The sequence below is a fragment of the Botryllus schlosseri genome, chromosome 3, assembly GCF_051294905.1.
Source record: "Botryllus schlosseri isolate E-star chromosome 3, Bs_hap1, whole genome shotgun sequence".
Taxonomy (NCBI): domain Eukaryota; kingdom Metazoa; phylum Chordata; class Ascidiacea; order Stolidobranchia; family Styelidae; genus Botryllus; species Botryllus schlosseri.
This window is the reverse complement of record NC_137238.1, coordinates 21117374-21133167: the sequence shown is the minus strand read 5'-3', so window position 1 is coordinate 21133167 and position 15794 is coordinate 21117374. Positions and strand designations below refer to the sequence as shown.

The 15794-nt window shown below is 38.9% G+C and overlaps 2 protein-coding genes across 2 annotated transcripts in view; one reads left to right on the top strand and one right to left on the bottom strand.

Annotated features, from left to right (window-relative positions):
• The window catches only part of LOC145436036 (uncharacterized), a 450309-nt gene that overhangs the window by 44408 nt on the left and 390107 nt on the right, over nt 1-15794 (top strand). The window lies entirely within an intron of this gene.
• LOC145436023 (putative ribosomal protein S6 kinase alpha-1) overlaps nt 1-15794 on the bottom strand; it is a 56212-nt gene that overhangs the window by 8597 nt on the left and 31821 nt on the right. The window contains exons 4-7 of the mRNA XM_080313310.1: nt 10356-11183; nt 3044-3118; nt 1218-2042; nt 268-411 (exon numbers count right to left, since the gene is read on the bottom strand). Of these exons, the coding sequence (XP_080169436.1) occupies nt 268-411; nt 1218-2042; nt 3044-3118; nt 10356-11183 (1872 nt within the window). The remainder of the gene's footprint in view (nt 1-267; nt 412-1217; nt 2043-3043; nt 3119-10355; nt 11184-15794) is intronic.

The window sequence follows — 15794 nt, the reverse complement described above, 5'->3', positions numbered from 1 at the left end:
ACGCTTTTCGTTGATTGGCAGCGCGTTACACTCTATAATACGAATTACTGTGCGCGATGGCTGAAAGTGATGCGCGATTGGAAACAAACAAGATGGTGTTATTTCAAGTTTTTTAACATGCGCGATTTTTGTAAAAGCATGCTGTACCCAAGTATAATACGCACCCCCTTATTTTAGGGCAACAAATCGTGAAAATATTGCGGATTATACATGGAAAATTACGGTACTTATATTTTACACAATGGTTACATGATTTGATGTACTTACCCTTTATTTTTTCTTCCTCCATTTCCAGAATTTTGATCAGTTCACTCAAATTTTCAAATTCATCGATTGAATGAACCTCTTGTAACTGGGGCAAACATGCTCTTTCATCACTGGAGTCATCAATCTCATCCGTCCATCCGTAATCTGAAAAATCTTGTGTCTGTGTTTTGTTCAAATTTAACACTGAGTATGAGGTCTCTAATCTCTGTAGTAATTTCAATAAATATAGCCTCACCCTACTATTTCATCCATTACGTTGGAATCACCAAACAGGGTCTACAATTATAACAATACCAAAAAGAGTCATCACAAAAATGTTGCACTACACAAGCCGAAGTCTCGAAACAGGGAAAAAACCTATGAGTGCCTGATAGCCAGTAGGAAGCCTGTCAGTAGTTCATGTGCATTCTGCATACCATAAGGAATAGGAAGACTCATCGGTAAGAACACTATAATGTCTTGACGTATGATACATCATCACAGAAGATGGCGCAGGTTAGTAGGATTAAATTTGAGAGTGGAATGTTTTCACACTGGCTAATTAACAATAACTGAATACCCCATCAAGTATTGATATTGGTTGGGGATAGAACCAGAGCAGTTTCAATTGTTGGAATGAATTGTTGATTTTTATCATAACGACTGACATAGTTGAAATTATGTCTTTTCCCACCTAGTGAATTTTTCCAAAATTTAGAAAGATTACAGTGGAAGAAGCCTCCTGAAACAAATTGCCGCTCTTATTCATGAACCCAGGCCAGTATGTGGCAAGACGTTGACTTAACAGCAGCAAATAAAGATAAAATACAAGATAAATTTGGCCTTCGCTGGCACCTTCATGATAGTAAGATGAAAGCAAACAACTTCATCTTTGTTGCATTCGATACATTGAATGGTTCGGTATCACAGAGTTTTAGCATATGATTAGGCATATGTTGTCTGGTATTTACCAAATTTACAATCCGTCTCTTCTAATTTCCAACAAGGATGTTCTTTTATTTGCCAGATAGTCGGACGTCGCTGGCGTTCTTTGCTCATCATAAATTTGAATAAATGTTCAAAGGTGTTACGGTTCGGGACACATAGGTGAGCGACATCCACATCACCATTGATTACTTTGTACTCCCACAAATCACGCTCAGGTCCAAATGAAGATATTCCATTGCTCATGATAAAATGGAATAGAACTCCCAAAGAGAAATTGTCTGATTTTAATGATATGTAAGAATTCCCAAAACTTTCAGGAGGACGATAGCCAACAGTACCAAACCTATTTTTATGAAAAACCATCGAACGTTCCGATCTAATTTCTTGGCTTATACCAAAATCGGCAATTTTTATGGAATGCCGGTCTAGTGTGAGCAATATGTTTGACGGTTTCAAGTCTTTGTGAATAATACATTTTTGGTGAATGTATTTCATGCCTTCTATAATTTGACTGCAGTATTTCAAATTGAGTTGCAAGTTGTAGGATCTTTTCCTCAAATATTGATCCAAATTATCTTCATGACATAATTCTAACGCAAGAAATCTTGCACTAAACATGCTGCCGTCGACAACACCAGATTGGATGAGCAAGGTCACATATTCATGCGCTCCAAGCTTTCCGAGAATCTTCACTTCTTCGTTACTCTGATCAGAATCTCCCAGGATTTTGATTGCGCATTGGCGATTCTTTAGTATATCGCTCGTTATTTCTCCTTGATACACATTTCTCCGTTTAGATAAGCTTTTCGGCGGAAAAATGTCAACAATATCAGAGATTCGTATCCTTTCTAAAAATAAGAATTTAACATAATGGTTTGGTACTGAATGATGTTGGGATTCTAATAACTATGATAAATTGTGCCTCATTCATAAGAAATACACATATAGTTCGATTCTGCAGTTGGGCAGGCTGAGATTCAAGACCACTTGTCTCAATGATTGTGACATGTGGGTTAATTGGAGTGGTAATTCACGAATTGTTCAATACAACTACCGTTCTTGTTTTATTGATTCATATTTATTTCTATAATTTCTCGAAGCTCCAATCCAGATTAAAAAGTTTCGGTGGCTTGCCAAAATGCCAAAATGTTACCTCCAAATCCATACCTTTGTATTTCAGTGAGATGCTTCATTATTAAACTCATACAATTAAACGTAGAATCAGAGTAGCTAATGTCAATTTTAAACGTTAAGGGGGTCAGTTTTTGTTAAGTTTTCGGCCATATTTTGGCCATGGTTAACTTTGAAACAATGCGACTAACATAGCCATGACAAAGATATCACCGGAGAAAAATGTAAATTTTCCAAAAACTTGATTTTCCCAATATTTGGAAAGGGAACATTTAAGCTACTTTGATTCCAAAGCAACGACATTGACTCTATCCTAGTTACACCTTTATTTACAAACAATGGAATTGGCAAATATTCGAAAAAACCAACAAAATAGTGGCTTTAACCGGTGGGCGAGAAGACATAAGTTGGCATATTTCTATGATACTTTTTAGTCGTGCTGGAGTGCTGAACCTTCCTATGCACTGTGGGAATGCAAGAGATGAAAGTGTATTTGTGCACTATTTTAATTTGGTTTATTTTATTAAATCAACAGTCGGGTTTCTCCATATCCGATTCTGGGTCAAGACATAAAAAAGCTTATTGAGCAATCTCACTGAACCAACTCACTAATCTAAAGAAAGTTACAGCATAAAGATTTATTTAGCTTAGCAAACATACTTTTAAGGTGCACATTAGACGGATAAAAAGATGTTTCAAATTTCTAAAAAAGAGGTACCTGTTTCATTGAATCCAAGAATAGAGTCACTGTCCGTGCTGGAGGATTCGTTGGTCTCAAATGATTCATCTGAAGCTGGGTTCATAACAGATATTAATATCAATCACATTGATTTCAAGTGTCTAACATATTGTAGTCATTTATCAATATTACTCTGATATATGTCTTATAGTAAATCAGTGGATTTATTGTCAGGTAATTTATTGTGAACTTGCAAGGCCAACCAAAGTTTGATTATCCCGACAGCGAAATTTGAAAAGTTGATGACTGAACTATCAATTCCGACGAATTTGCGTAGTCTGTGGCCAGCCACATTTTTCGTAGATCTTTGTATATGACCAGGGGCGTAGCCAGCCGGAAAAAAAACGGGGGATATTTATTAAAACTGGGGATATTTCTCTAAAAGATGATGTTCTTTATGCTAACCGCTTTATTGCGTTAAAAATACACACAAATGCCGATACAAAAAGGGTAAGATAATCTCGTTTATGTTAATGTCTTTATACACTTGAACATTTGCCCGTTATATTAAAATATAGCTCTATTATGCACAGTCGCATGCTACAGTAACAAACGGAAGGCCCTTTTTCCTTGCGCGCCATTATTTGCTGACAGTGAGTTTCATGCGCGCGGATCTTGATACAAAGCGCGCTCGAATCATGACTCAACGCAGCAGGTAATCGATGGTCACTTCACAAATCACAATGTATCAGACCAGATGGAAATAGCAAACAAATTTTGATGACAGCGAGGTTTCTTGACCTTAATTACCAAAGCGAGGATGTAAACACAAAAGTGCGCGCAGATCATATTACAGCACAGCGGAAGATCTCTCCATTTTGCGCTCAAACACGAACACTCGAACCTGAAGACACGCAAGTGAATTATAGTCTGTTGACGTTTGATACAACCAATCTGGATTAATTTGGTTTTCAATCAATATGATATTTACTGTCTGCCAAGATGGAGTAGTATTTTTGGTGTGTGGAGATGGTAAAGACTAATTACCGCTCAAGCTTGTGCGATTGCATCACGTGAATAACAGTGGCCCGGCGCAGGCTTAGGCTCGCGATCAAAATGCATTCCTAAAACGCGTTTGCGGTGCAGAAGTGACAATTGCGAATTGTCGAGGCCAAGACTATAACTACTGGTCATTACAATAGTACATCGAACATTGATGTAGCACTATCACGCGCCGTCAGTCACGGAGCGGCCTAATTTTCCTAGCCTACTATGTTTTTACTACTGGCCGAGCGCGTTATAACAGGACAATCAGCAGATGCGCCAGAGGCCTGAGACACGAAACGGCTGGAGATCTGGAAACCCAACCACAACAACCGAACTAAATGATCGCCAATTGGATCAATACATAAGATTCCATACTGAACAATTGATTAGTACGATCGGTTTTGGTACTGTAGGGATCTGCCATCTCTAATAATACAAGCCGAGCGCGCATGTTCTAAACGTTTGTTGACAATAGACTGTCAAACACGAAAACCAACTCGCGCGGTATCGAAATTTCAATGCGAGTGTTATTGTTACTGTGACTTCTGGTTCTGTAACTGGATAATATCGTTCAGACGAGACGGGAGAGCCATGTGTGATACGTTTTTCGGGCTTCCGTAGACAAGAGAACAATATGAGAAAAAGGCATCACTGCACTGCATTGTTCGATCGAATGATGGCGCGATGATGCCGCGCAGCAATTAGGGGATTATCGAATTACAACAAGAAATATTAGATCAATGGAAATATATTTAGAAGGGGGGATATTTTGAGCTTGGAAATGGGGGGTATCGGACACCGATCACCCCCCCCCCCTGTCTACGCCCCTGTATGTGACCATAGAGTAGAATATTTCATGGCAGATTTATTTGACTTGATATTTTCCTTGTCACTTCGCGCGATTCATTGTCACTCGAATTCTTGCTTTTAGTTTTGTATTGTTTTTAGTATATAGTGCTCAAGGAAAATAAAACATCCCTCCAGTTAACAAAATTGAGTCGAACTGCATTAGCAGTTATGAGAGAACATGTCATCCAACATGTGACCCCCGCGTCTGCATAACGTCAAGAAACCATTGCACAAAATGATAGATGCATGTTCACTAGGGTTGTCCAAAATTTGGAAAATCTTGAAAATACCCCGTGATTGTGTCTCATTCCATAGATTATTGATAAAAAATAACAATGAGCCCAAAAGAAGCTCACGGGAAAGCCGTTAAGATTTCGGCCAAAGCGTTTTAAATTAGCTGCCCAAGAATGGGCGTGCCACCGACCATAGAACGGCGAGAAGACTAGTAATCAAATAACCACGGCTCCTGATTGGCTAATTGGCTATGCTTCAATGATCACCACAGCAACAACTTGCTGATAATGTGCTCAAGGAGTCTGCTACCGGTGGGGATTCTGAAATCGCGTTGTTGGTAGGTTGGCAGATGATGATTTAAGATTAATTCAGGACATGTTAAGGTACGAAATACATGATGAACAATCAACAGCTGCTTCACAAAAACTTCTACAGCATGACTGCTTTATTGGAAGGAAACGGCTGTAGCCTACATGCCGTGTTTTCACCGAGGGAAAGCAAAGGCGCTTATGCAAGCGGTAAACGAATTCCCCGTTTGGAAAGGATCCATCATCAGTGAACTCAAATATAAAGCTTATCAATGACACGATACCGTAATTTGTGTGATCTTATTGGGCTCAAGCTGTAATATATAGGTGACGTTTTGAATGATATTGGAATCGGCTGAATCAGCGGGTTATGCTTGGCACTCATCAGATGCTTACAGTAAATTGAATTCACTTGTAAGTGTTGCTAAAGTCCCTAATGATAACGCACACTTGCACAGGCTATGCCCAATGTGGTATGTCAAAGTCCCTATTGATCCCGCAGAAAATAGGTGTAAAGATAATCACAGACTATACTGCATAGCATCCAGCATAGTTTGGACATGATATCCAGCATTGTGCTTACTTTACACCTCTTTTCTGCAGCATCATTAAGGACTTTGACAACACTTACATGTGAATTCAATTTGCTGTAAGTATAAATGCCAAGCACAACCGGCTGATTCAGTCAATCCCTAGAGCATTCAAAATATCAACTATATACTACAACTGGAGTCCAATAAGCTCACACAAAGTATAGTGTCATGGTCAAGCTTTATATTTGTATTCACTGATGATGGATCCCTTCTCAAACGGGGAATTCGTTCACTACTTGCATAAGCGTCTTTGCTTTCCCTCGATGAAAACACGGCATGTAGGCTACAGCCGTTTCCTTCACAGCAAAGCAGTCATGCTGTAGAAGTTTATGTGAAGCAGCTGTTGATTGTTCATCATGTATTTCGTACCTTCACATGTCATGAATTAATCTTAAATCATCATCTGCCAACCTACCAACAACGCGATTTCAGAATCCCCACCGGTAGCAGACTCCTTGAGCACATAATCAGCAAGTTGTTGCTGTGGTGATCATTGAAGCATAGCCAATTAGCCAATCAGGAGCCGTGGTTATTTGATTACTAGTCTTCTCGCCGTTCTATGGTCGGTGGCACGCCCATTCTTGGGCAGCTAATTTAAAACGCTTTGGCCGAAATCTTAACGGCTTTCCCGTGAGCTTCTTTTGGGCTCATTGTTATTTTTTATCAATAATCTATGGAATGAGACACAATCACGGGGTATTTTCAAGATTTTCCAAATTTTGGACAACCCTAATGTTCACCGAAATCTTCGACATTGATATGTCCAAGCGCTGAATAATCCTGTCCTTGCCAAGTGAGCCCAACAGTACACAGAGGCGACCCACAATATACGGAAGTAACATTATTATTGACCGAATTCTTTCATAACTATGAAAAAATTCCGCACTTGGCGCGGCCAGGACATCACTGCACAGTGCCCATTAGGTATTCATGACACAATTGTTATCCATTTTGATGCGTGGAGTAATACAAGTCTTGTTTTCATCATTACCTAATCTGCTTCGTTTCTATCTGACGAATAAAAAAGATCATCAACATTCCAGTGGCCCGCGCAATGGTTCGTAAATCCCATGGGTCCCGTGGCAGTGTTGGGATCAAGTCACTACCTTCGAGTCACGAGTCAACTCGAGTCATTGCACATTTTGACTCGAGTCAAGTCAAGTCAATCGATTTTCAAATGTGACTCGAGTCAAGTCAAGTCACGATTCAAGTCAAATTGGATTTTCGAAGTATGAGTGATGATGCAAAGTCATTACATTTTGCTAACTGGGTGAAGGACAGATTAATTGGCCATTTATCTTGAATCAAATAACGATTATAAAGTTAAATATACATGCAAAAAGGTGTCGTGTCGCTCGCGCACACGCACAACTGCTAATAAAATACATGAGTAACTATAGCTACATGCTACAGTCTGATTTTATCAGCCAACGCAGAGGATCGAATACGAAGCCTCGAGACGTTGAACAAATTGATGTGGCACAATAGACACTACCGATCCACACGTCCGTGAGAATATAAAGGCATAAACTATATTCGTTCGATTTAAATCATACTAGAGAGTTATTAAAGGTGAGCACTGCGCAATAAGCACTGAGCCGTCTAAGAAACAAAGATACGTTGCTACTATACGACTACAACAGCGTAAGCTGTGATCGTTTCGTGAGCGGTCAATTTATTGGTGATGTAACAAAGGGGATCAGTGAATGACTGGTTGCTCTCACAAGTGACACCGGCGTATCGAGAACAACCATCAGAACGTACATAAGATAAGTTGCTTTAATCGACGCCGGTTACTTATAATGACTTGAAATTGACTCGTGAATTTTGCTTCGAGTCACGAGTCAATCCACGTTTCTGAAGCGCCGAGTCAAGTCAAGTCAAGTCATTTTTGCAAAGTGACTCGAGTCAAGTCAAGTCATACGAAAAAGGTGACTCGAGTCAAGTCATGACTAGAGTCATCCCAACACTGTGCCGTGGGCCCAAAAGGTTGGCCGTTGTGATTGAGTTATATTATACATTGCACACCGAGATGAGAATACTATTGAACAAGCCAGCAATAATCTCAAAGATAGCACAAATAGACTAGCACCATTGAGCGATTGGAAATTGAAACAACAGCTCATAAATGTTGTGCAATAGTTCTTTAACCCTTTGCACCCGGCGGACCAGTATACTGGTCCGCGATTGTTTAATACGGAGGAGTCGTTATTTATTCTAAGATAGCGCGACCTGCATTAATTTCTAAACGGTAACAATCGATTAATATGGATAGTTATTACGAATACGCATACATAAGACCATGTACAACCTATTATATCAATGTATATCCTGCTTGAAATGCAGATTGAACACGCAAAAACGTTTCCCGCAAAATTGAATTTGTAATGACGTTCGCGTGAATGAACGCCTGGATGATAAACCATTGTATCTTCCGTTCTAGACGTCATATAACCAATTACAGTTATCTTCTATGACTTGTTGTTGTTCATACTATTCAATGAAAGTCCTTATATCGAAGAGTAGCACGTAGAGATGTTTCAAATCGACGTGAAAGAAAGCAATACCTTTTTACGTGAAAATCATGGCTGCGTAAGTTCATCCGACTCGTTGCGGCTTCAAACAGATGTACAATTGCTTCAGGCAATTGCAAATTGTACATATGGTTGGCCATTATCCTGGCATATTCATCAATATCCCTATCATGGGGTTTAGTATTGTATAAGAAAGCCGACACCAGCCCTAACGCTACACAAATAAGCATGAAAGCTATTTTGGTACCACAGCCTGTAATAACAACATCAGTTATTATCGGTTATATATCGGTTTAGATGGCACACGAAGTTACTGAAATTGGCTTCTATGACTACTGTTGATCATACATGGAACATTAGCCGTGTAGAATACAGTTCAAATTGATTTGAAATAAAGCAATAATGTATCACATGAAATGACTTCTCGAGCGTATATGGGCACTGGGCAGTGTCGAATAAGCCAATATGTGTATACTTACGAATCTGTTATGCAGTTGCAAGTTACATATAACAAGCCATTGGGGTTGATACCACTTCAATAGCATGGAGATATATAAAATAGTTACTATGTTATGTAGAATTGGAAGTGAATTGCCTTCCGCGAGATTGCGGGATTACGTAATCGATTATTACTCATCGGCAGCGGCCGCGTGATTCGGCTTATCATGTCTACCTTTCCAAGATCGTAGCGCTGGGCTATGAAGTGCTATAGTAGCGTGTAATGTCTCGTTGGAACGTAGAGATTCATGCAAAACGGAATCAGGTGGTCATATACTAAGAGAGGGCCTAAGTATGACGTCAGGAGATATAGAAGAACAAAATTGTATTTTATTTTCAAGAAATCGAGAACATTTTCTCGCACACCGCTATTCCCTCTGCCGTCTGAGCCGTAAGAGTATCTCAGACCGCTAGGCGGCTACTTCAGGTTTACGGCAATATATTGGGCGTCGATTTAAACCATATGGATGACATTTTATCGTCTTTTTTGTGGATGCAGTAAAATTTTGGTCAGTAGGCCGGCCGATTAGAAAGGGTTAACTCGAATTATTCCAGAAAGACTCAACTAGGAGCTCTATTTTACTCAACGTGGAGCAGCACATGAGATTCATGTTAAATAATGAAATGATGGCTTCTGATTTGAAGTTAAATTTGAATGACTTGGTGACATATGCCGAAACAGGTGTTCCTGGATGGTAACTGATATAAGGCAATAGCCCGAGAGGTTTAGAAATGGTTGAAAATTTTCAATGACAATTTAATTTTACGAATCGCCACAGTCACAAAAGGATCAATGAGAATACCTTGTATATTTGTTTCCTATTTATCACACATCGTTAAAAATTTTATATGTTTGTAAATCATTATAGGACTGTTGAAGTGTCATGATTTGACCATCGAAAATAACATCCAAAAAGCTGTGTATCATATATTATAATTCTGTTCACACCCAAACAGTGCCTGTTGTTAAAATAACGCCAATAGAAAATATGATCAATATCAGCTCCGTATAAACGAAATACTAAATACGACAGGAACAAGTGACCTGGTTTGGGCTGCAAGACCCTTCCAATTTAATGGTTGGTAACTTCGCGAAATTTTTGGTGAAAAGAAGTGCCAAACTCTCGGAACCAAACTGCTCACTTGCGGCTCAGTCAAGGAAAAATATAGTTCATCTCCTTATAAGTTACTTCCCCATGGGATTTTTTAAGAGACCCTTAACTTTGAAAGCCAGTAATGAAATTCATTCAGGTAGGAATCAGTAAAATTAAGTGAAGAGATAACATACCTTGAAAAAAGTCATTGTCAAGCACTTCTCTGGCAGATGGTCTGTTCTTGCAGTCATTATCAAGCATTGTCCCAATCAACTTAACGAGTTGGCCATGTTTCTCAGTGTATGGCTCCTCAAATTGCTGGATGATGGTAAGATCGGGGGGGTTGTGTCGAACAATATTGCCCACCCATAAATGAGGATTCTCGCCAAACGGATGTCGCCCATTAGCAAAAATGTAGCATACATTAATGCCAAGTGGAAAGATATCACAGCTAAAATGATATTTTCCATTCCCCTCACCACCATTTTCCCAATCACCATAGGTCTCAGGGGCCTTATATCCAGGAGTTCCCAACTGCATATCTGACTTGTTAGTATATGATCCATACTTGACCCCCTTGCTTAAACCCATATCTGTGACTTTTATAGATTTACCATCTTTTGCAACTAATACATTCCATGGTTTCAGATCACAGTGAACTACCTGCTCTCTATGTAGGTAGACAATAGCAGTGACTAGTTGCTTGGAGAAACTAAAACATTTTAGGAAATCGAAAGGTTTTTCTTTGTTGTTTGCGATGTGGTCTGCCAAGTTTTCCGGATGAAATTCCATCGCAATATAGATGGAATTCTTAATATGTCTGTACTTTCCAACATCAATAACTTTGACAATATTCTCATGATTCAATCTTGTAATTATGTCAACCTCTCTTTCACTTTTTTCACAGCTGTCCAATAGCTTGATAGCCAGCTTCATATCATCCTTGGTACATTTTCCTCTCCAGACACCATCGGCAATCGATTTGCGGAACATGATAACTGAGTTTGAAAGCTTTATAGGATCTGAAAAGCGTTTAAAATTGAATATGAATCTATAATATTTTTCCATTCATGAGTTCTATCTATTTTAGAATCAACATCCATTTACACTGCACTAAGGTTGTTCAGAATTGGTTGAATTGGTCAGTTCCCCATGCCTTGAAAATGAATTCTAGCTACTTTTTCTGTAACTCATTCCTGGCATCTGTGTGCATGATGCGCTGAAAAACAAATACCGTCTGAAAATGACGGATTCACCTTAAATTTAAGTGCCGCGATTTTACCTAGCATACTAAAATGCCATTATGTCAGAGTTTAAGCAACTGTTGTGGTTTGGGGTGATGCAATACCTCACTGTATATTTTTCTGAGTTCAGAACACCGTTTTCATATTGTATACTGCCTTGGAAATCCTGGCATGTGGCATAATTTTGCACGATTCACCATGTAAAAGAATATAACTGTAAATACACCATCCAATCTCACAGCGACATTGTAAATACCTAATTATTCAATGACACGTAGGAACATAACGGGGAAATGGATAACGAAACGTGACAAAATAACAAAGAAATGGATTAATTTGACAGAAGTGCAACATCAATCAGATGGATTAATGATTTCATTTTTCGAATTTCTGAAGTCTTTGTCTGAGATCTTCCATGGCTGGTAAGAGACAGGCTTGTGTTTTCTGTCGTCATGTGTGCACAATTGTACATAGCGTGGTTGTTATTCAATTTTATCACACGCACTGCTTCATCATTAAGTACATCACCACAATTCACAAATTCTTGAGTACTCATGAAACGTGGATCATTATGCCTTGCTGACACTGGGAGACTCAACCTGATGGTGTTCCACAGCTATAGCATTAATATGAACCACAATTCTGTCTCAAGGGTCAGTACATTTCAGGTGCTCCATGCCATATTCCCACCTTCTCAAAACGTCATGAAAATTGGCATGCTTACAGAGCTTTGTTTTCTGATTTCAGAAATCCAAATTTCATCAAAAAAGGTCGACTAGAACCGAAGGTATGACCGTCCAAAAATTGCTATTTTTGTGATCGCTCAAGCGGAAAAAATGGCAGAAATATATACATGTAACTTAAATTTGCCATAATTCGATCAAATTAAGGCTGTTAAGGGCGAAACTTTCACACTTGGTCATTTACAGCACACTTGATGCATTTTCACCTTCTTTGACACCTGGGGCTGCCTAGCTTGACCTTTGAACCCATGCTTTCATTTATAACTTTTGAAGGCACTCATGCATGACGTCAGTTTTAATTGCAGATATCTCATGGCTAACAGGTGGTATCATCAAGTGTAAGATATCATTGGAAAGCTCTTGGAAAGCACTTTCAAAATCAACAATAAGATTAGTGGATATTTCATCGTCACATTAACAAAAATTTGTTGTAGACTAAGTGTTGAAAAAATTGTCAATTTCGAAATATCCAATATCCAGTAATTTTATTGTTGAATTTGATAGTCCTTGTCAAGAGCTTTCCAATGACACCTTACACTTGATGACACCACCTCTTAGCCAAAATATATTTGCAATTGAAAATGACGTCACGCGTGAGCGATTTTTGAAGACATGAACAGAATCATGGGGTTGAAGGTCAGACTATGCAACCCCAGGTGTCGAAGAAGATGACAAAGTATCAAGTATGATGTAAATGAACAAGTGTGAAAGTGTCACCCTCAACAACCCTAATTTGACCAAAATATAGCAAATTTAAATTGCATGTGTAAATTTCTGACGTTTTTTCCGTTTGAGCGAGCACAAAAACAGCAATTTTTGAACGTCCACATCTTCGGCTATACTTGACCGATTTTTATAAAATTTGACCGATTTTTATAAAATTTGTTTTTCTGATATCAGAAAGAAAAGTTTTCCAGGCTTACCAATTTTCATGAAAATCTGAGATTGTGGGGGCACATTTTAAATTTTTCTGGAGCACCTGACATAATCTTACCCTCAATCAAATAACACAGTCAAAAACATGACATAGGCCTCTGACGTTAAATAAGTTTACTGGAGCTTTCAGAGTTACAAATTTAGATGAAGGACCAGATAATATTGTGCATTTTATGCGAATTTGAAATCACTGCTATGGGGGGGGGGGGGGGGGGGGGAGTGATATCTGCCTGTGAATGAGGTATAGATGTGCTCTAGCTGTAACTTCACCTTCGTTACTTACTGGTGTAGACCCTCTTCTAGTTATGTTCAGTCTTATTCTTGTTGTCCAATCTTAACCTTCAACACTCTATCTTTGTCGCCAATTGTTCCAAATCTGGGATATCCCTAGCCATGATAAGAAATTACGTCTCATAGTTCCATAATCGTCTCAAATGAGCATTTTTGCATCAATTTTCAAAATAGCTTCAGGAGTTCCTTTCCCATATCTGATAACTTACGCTGTACAAGTGTACAGCTACAAAGTCACGTATTCTTAATCAGGAACAGTTCAAGCAAACAGACTTTTTGCAGATCAATCTGAAGGCATAGCATTGTACCATGCTCCCCCCCCCCCACAGATTAGGGATGATTTGTGGCAAAGATGAAGAATTGTTAGTTAGACTCCGGCAACAAGAAAAAGACAGAACTACTGGAGGTGCACCACCCTAGCAAATAGCGAAGTGAAACATACAGAGAACTTGTATATCTGCATAAGCAATTAATTAGCACTGACTTTGAAGTTGCACAATATTTATCCGATCATCTATCTAAATTTACTACTCCTGAAGCCACTTCAAACCAAATAGACGGCAAAGATCTACACCAAGTTTTTGACCGTTGATTTGCTTGAAACGGAATGTTGGTTCACATTGATGGTATGGTGGTAGAACACCACCGGACGAGTCTTCCAGTTTCATAATTGAATAGATATCCGTATTTCAAGCGTGCGCGGGAATTAGTGAGTAATGGTGAAGTAGCCTACTTAAGATCCAGCAGAACGTGTGACAACATTAAATACCGACCACGCCATGTACACACTAAATGACAGAAAACAGCAAGCCTATCTGTTACAAGCCGTGAAAGATCTGCGGCAACAACTTCAAAAATTTCGAGAAAGCAACCAGTCAATCGGATTGGTATTGGATTTTTGTCAAATAAATCCATTTCTTTGTTGTGTTGTTCCGCTTCGTTATCTATTTCCCTGTTATGTTCTATCGTTTCATTGAATATTATGATATTCAAAATGTCGCTGTCAGATTGGATGATGCATTTACAGTGGTATTCTTTTACACAATGAATCGTGAAAAATGATACTCAGTTTTAGGTAAGTTCAAGCATTTCCAAGGTGGTGTGAACTATGAAAATGGTGTCCTGAACTCGGAAAATATCTACAGTGCGGTTATGCATCACCCCAAACCACAACGGCTGCTGAAAACCTGACATCTGTCACATTTTGATAGGCCAAGTAAAATGGCAGCACCCAACTTTTAGGGGAATCAGACAATATTCTTCCAGCTCAACATGCACACTAGGGCTGTTCAAAAATAACTTTTTGTTCTGGATTCCAGCCATTCAGTCATTAAATTGTCAGGTTACCCTAAAAAAAACGCTGCACACCAAATTTGGTTGAATTCTAACAAGTATAGGGCTCCGCAGATCCAATTAAAATTTTTAATTCAAATAAGAGAATTAAAAAAATTTCGAATTTTTCAGGCAAACCCATGAAATTGTTGAGCTGTCTTTAGAGACGATGCAAAACAAATTTGACTCAATTCCAACTAGTAGAAGCGGAGTTATTGGAGTTTTTCGTTGATAATCCTCGGATTATCCACCAATCAAGGATGCAAAGGAGAAAATCGTCACACAAAATGTAGCTAAAATATGTTTTTAAGGCATAGGGCATGGGGAACAGACTGAAAACCACGACTTTTTGACAGTAGGTAGGTTATTGCTTGTCTCTGATTATCACTACGTAACAGTATTTTTGTTTGGCTCCATTGTTTATGACAATTCAAATTTATGGGGTACTAACTTGAATAATCAAAAAATTGTTTACATAACAATAATTTTTTCCATTTATCGCCAATTTTAACAAAGTTACGCTTCAGAACTATTTTACAATTGAATAGCATATTCATATTAAAATGAACCCGAATATTTTCGGCTGACACTCGTCAGGGGTAATCGTCAGCAACTAGTAGAGAATTCGAAAGAACAGCGTATATCAACAATCGTAGCACAAAATATGACGTCACCAGCACGAAATGTCGAATACGAGAGCGTTCAATGTACTATTTTTAGATGATACACGAACTCTTTTTGTTGACACAGCCTTGGCTGGTGTATTTTGATAAAAGTCGACTCCAAGGCGCACAAATGAAAGTGTGAGCGACCCTTTCCGAGTATGCGAAATCTGTCGTCTCGATAATTTTTCGCACAGGTGGGATTATCCAACAAGTGTTTGCCAATTGCAGAATTTATGGCCTTTGATTGGTCCGCATCAATCTTGAGCGGGTGAGTTAAGGGTGAGCTTTTCATCGAGCGTGTTCTAATGAATCTAGGGACATGCTGATTTATGCGTTCCTGCAAGCGCTTTGACGTTCTTCCCACGTAGCCACAATCACAGTGGCACTTAAATTCATAAACTACATTGCTTTGCTGAAGTGCG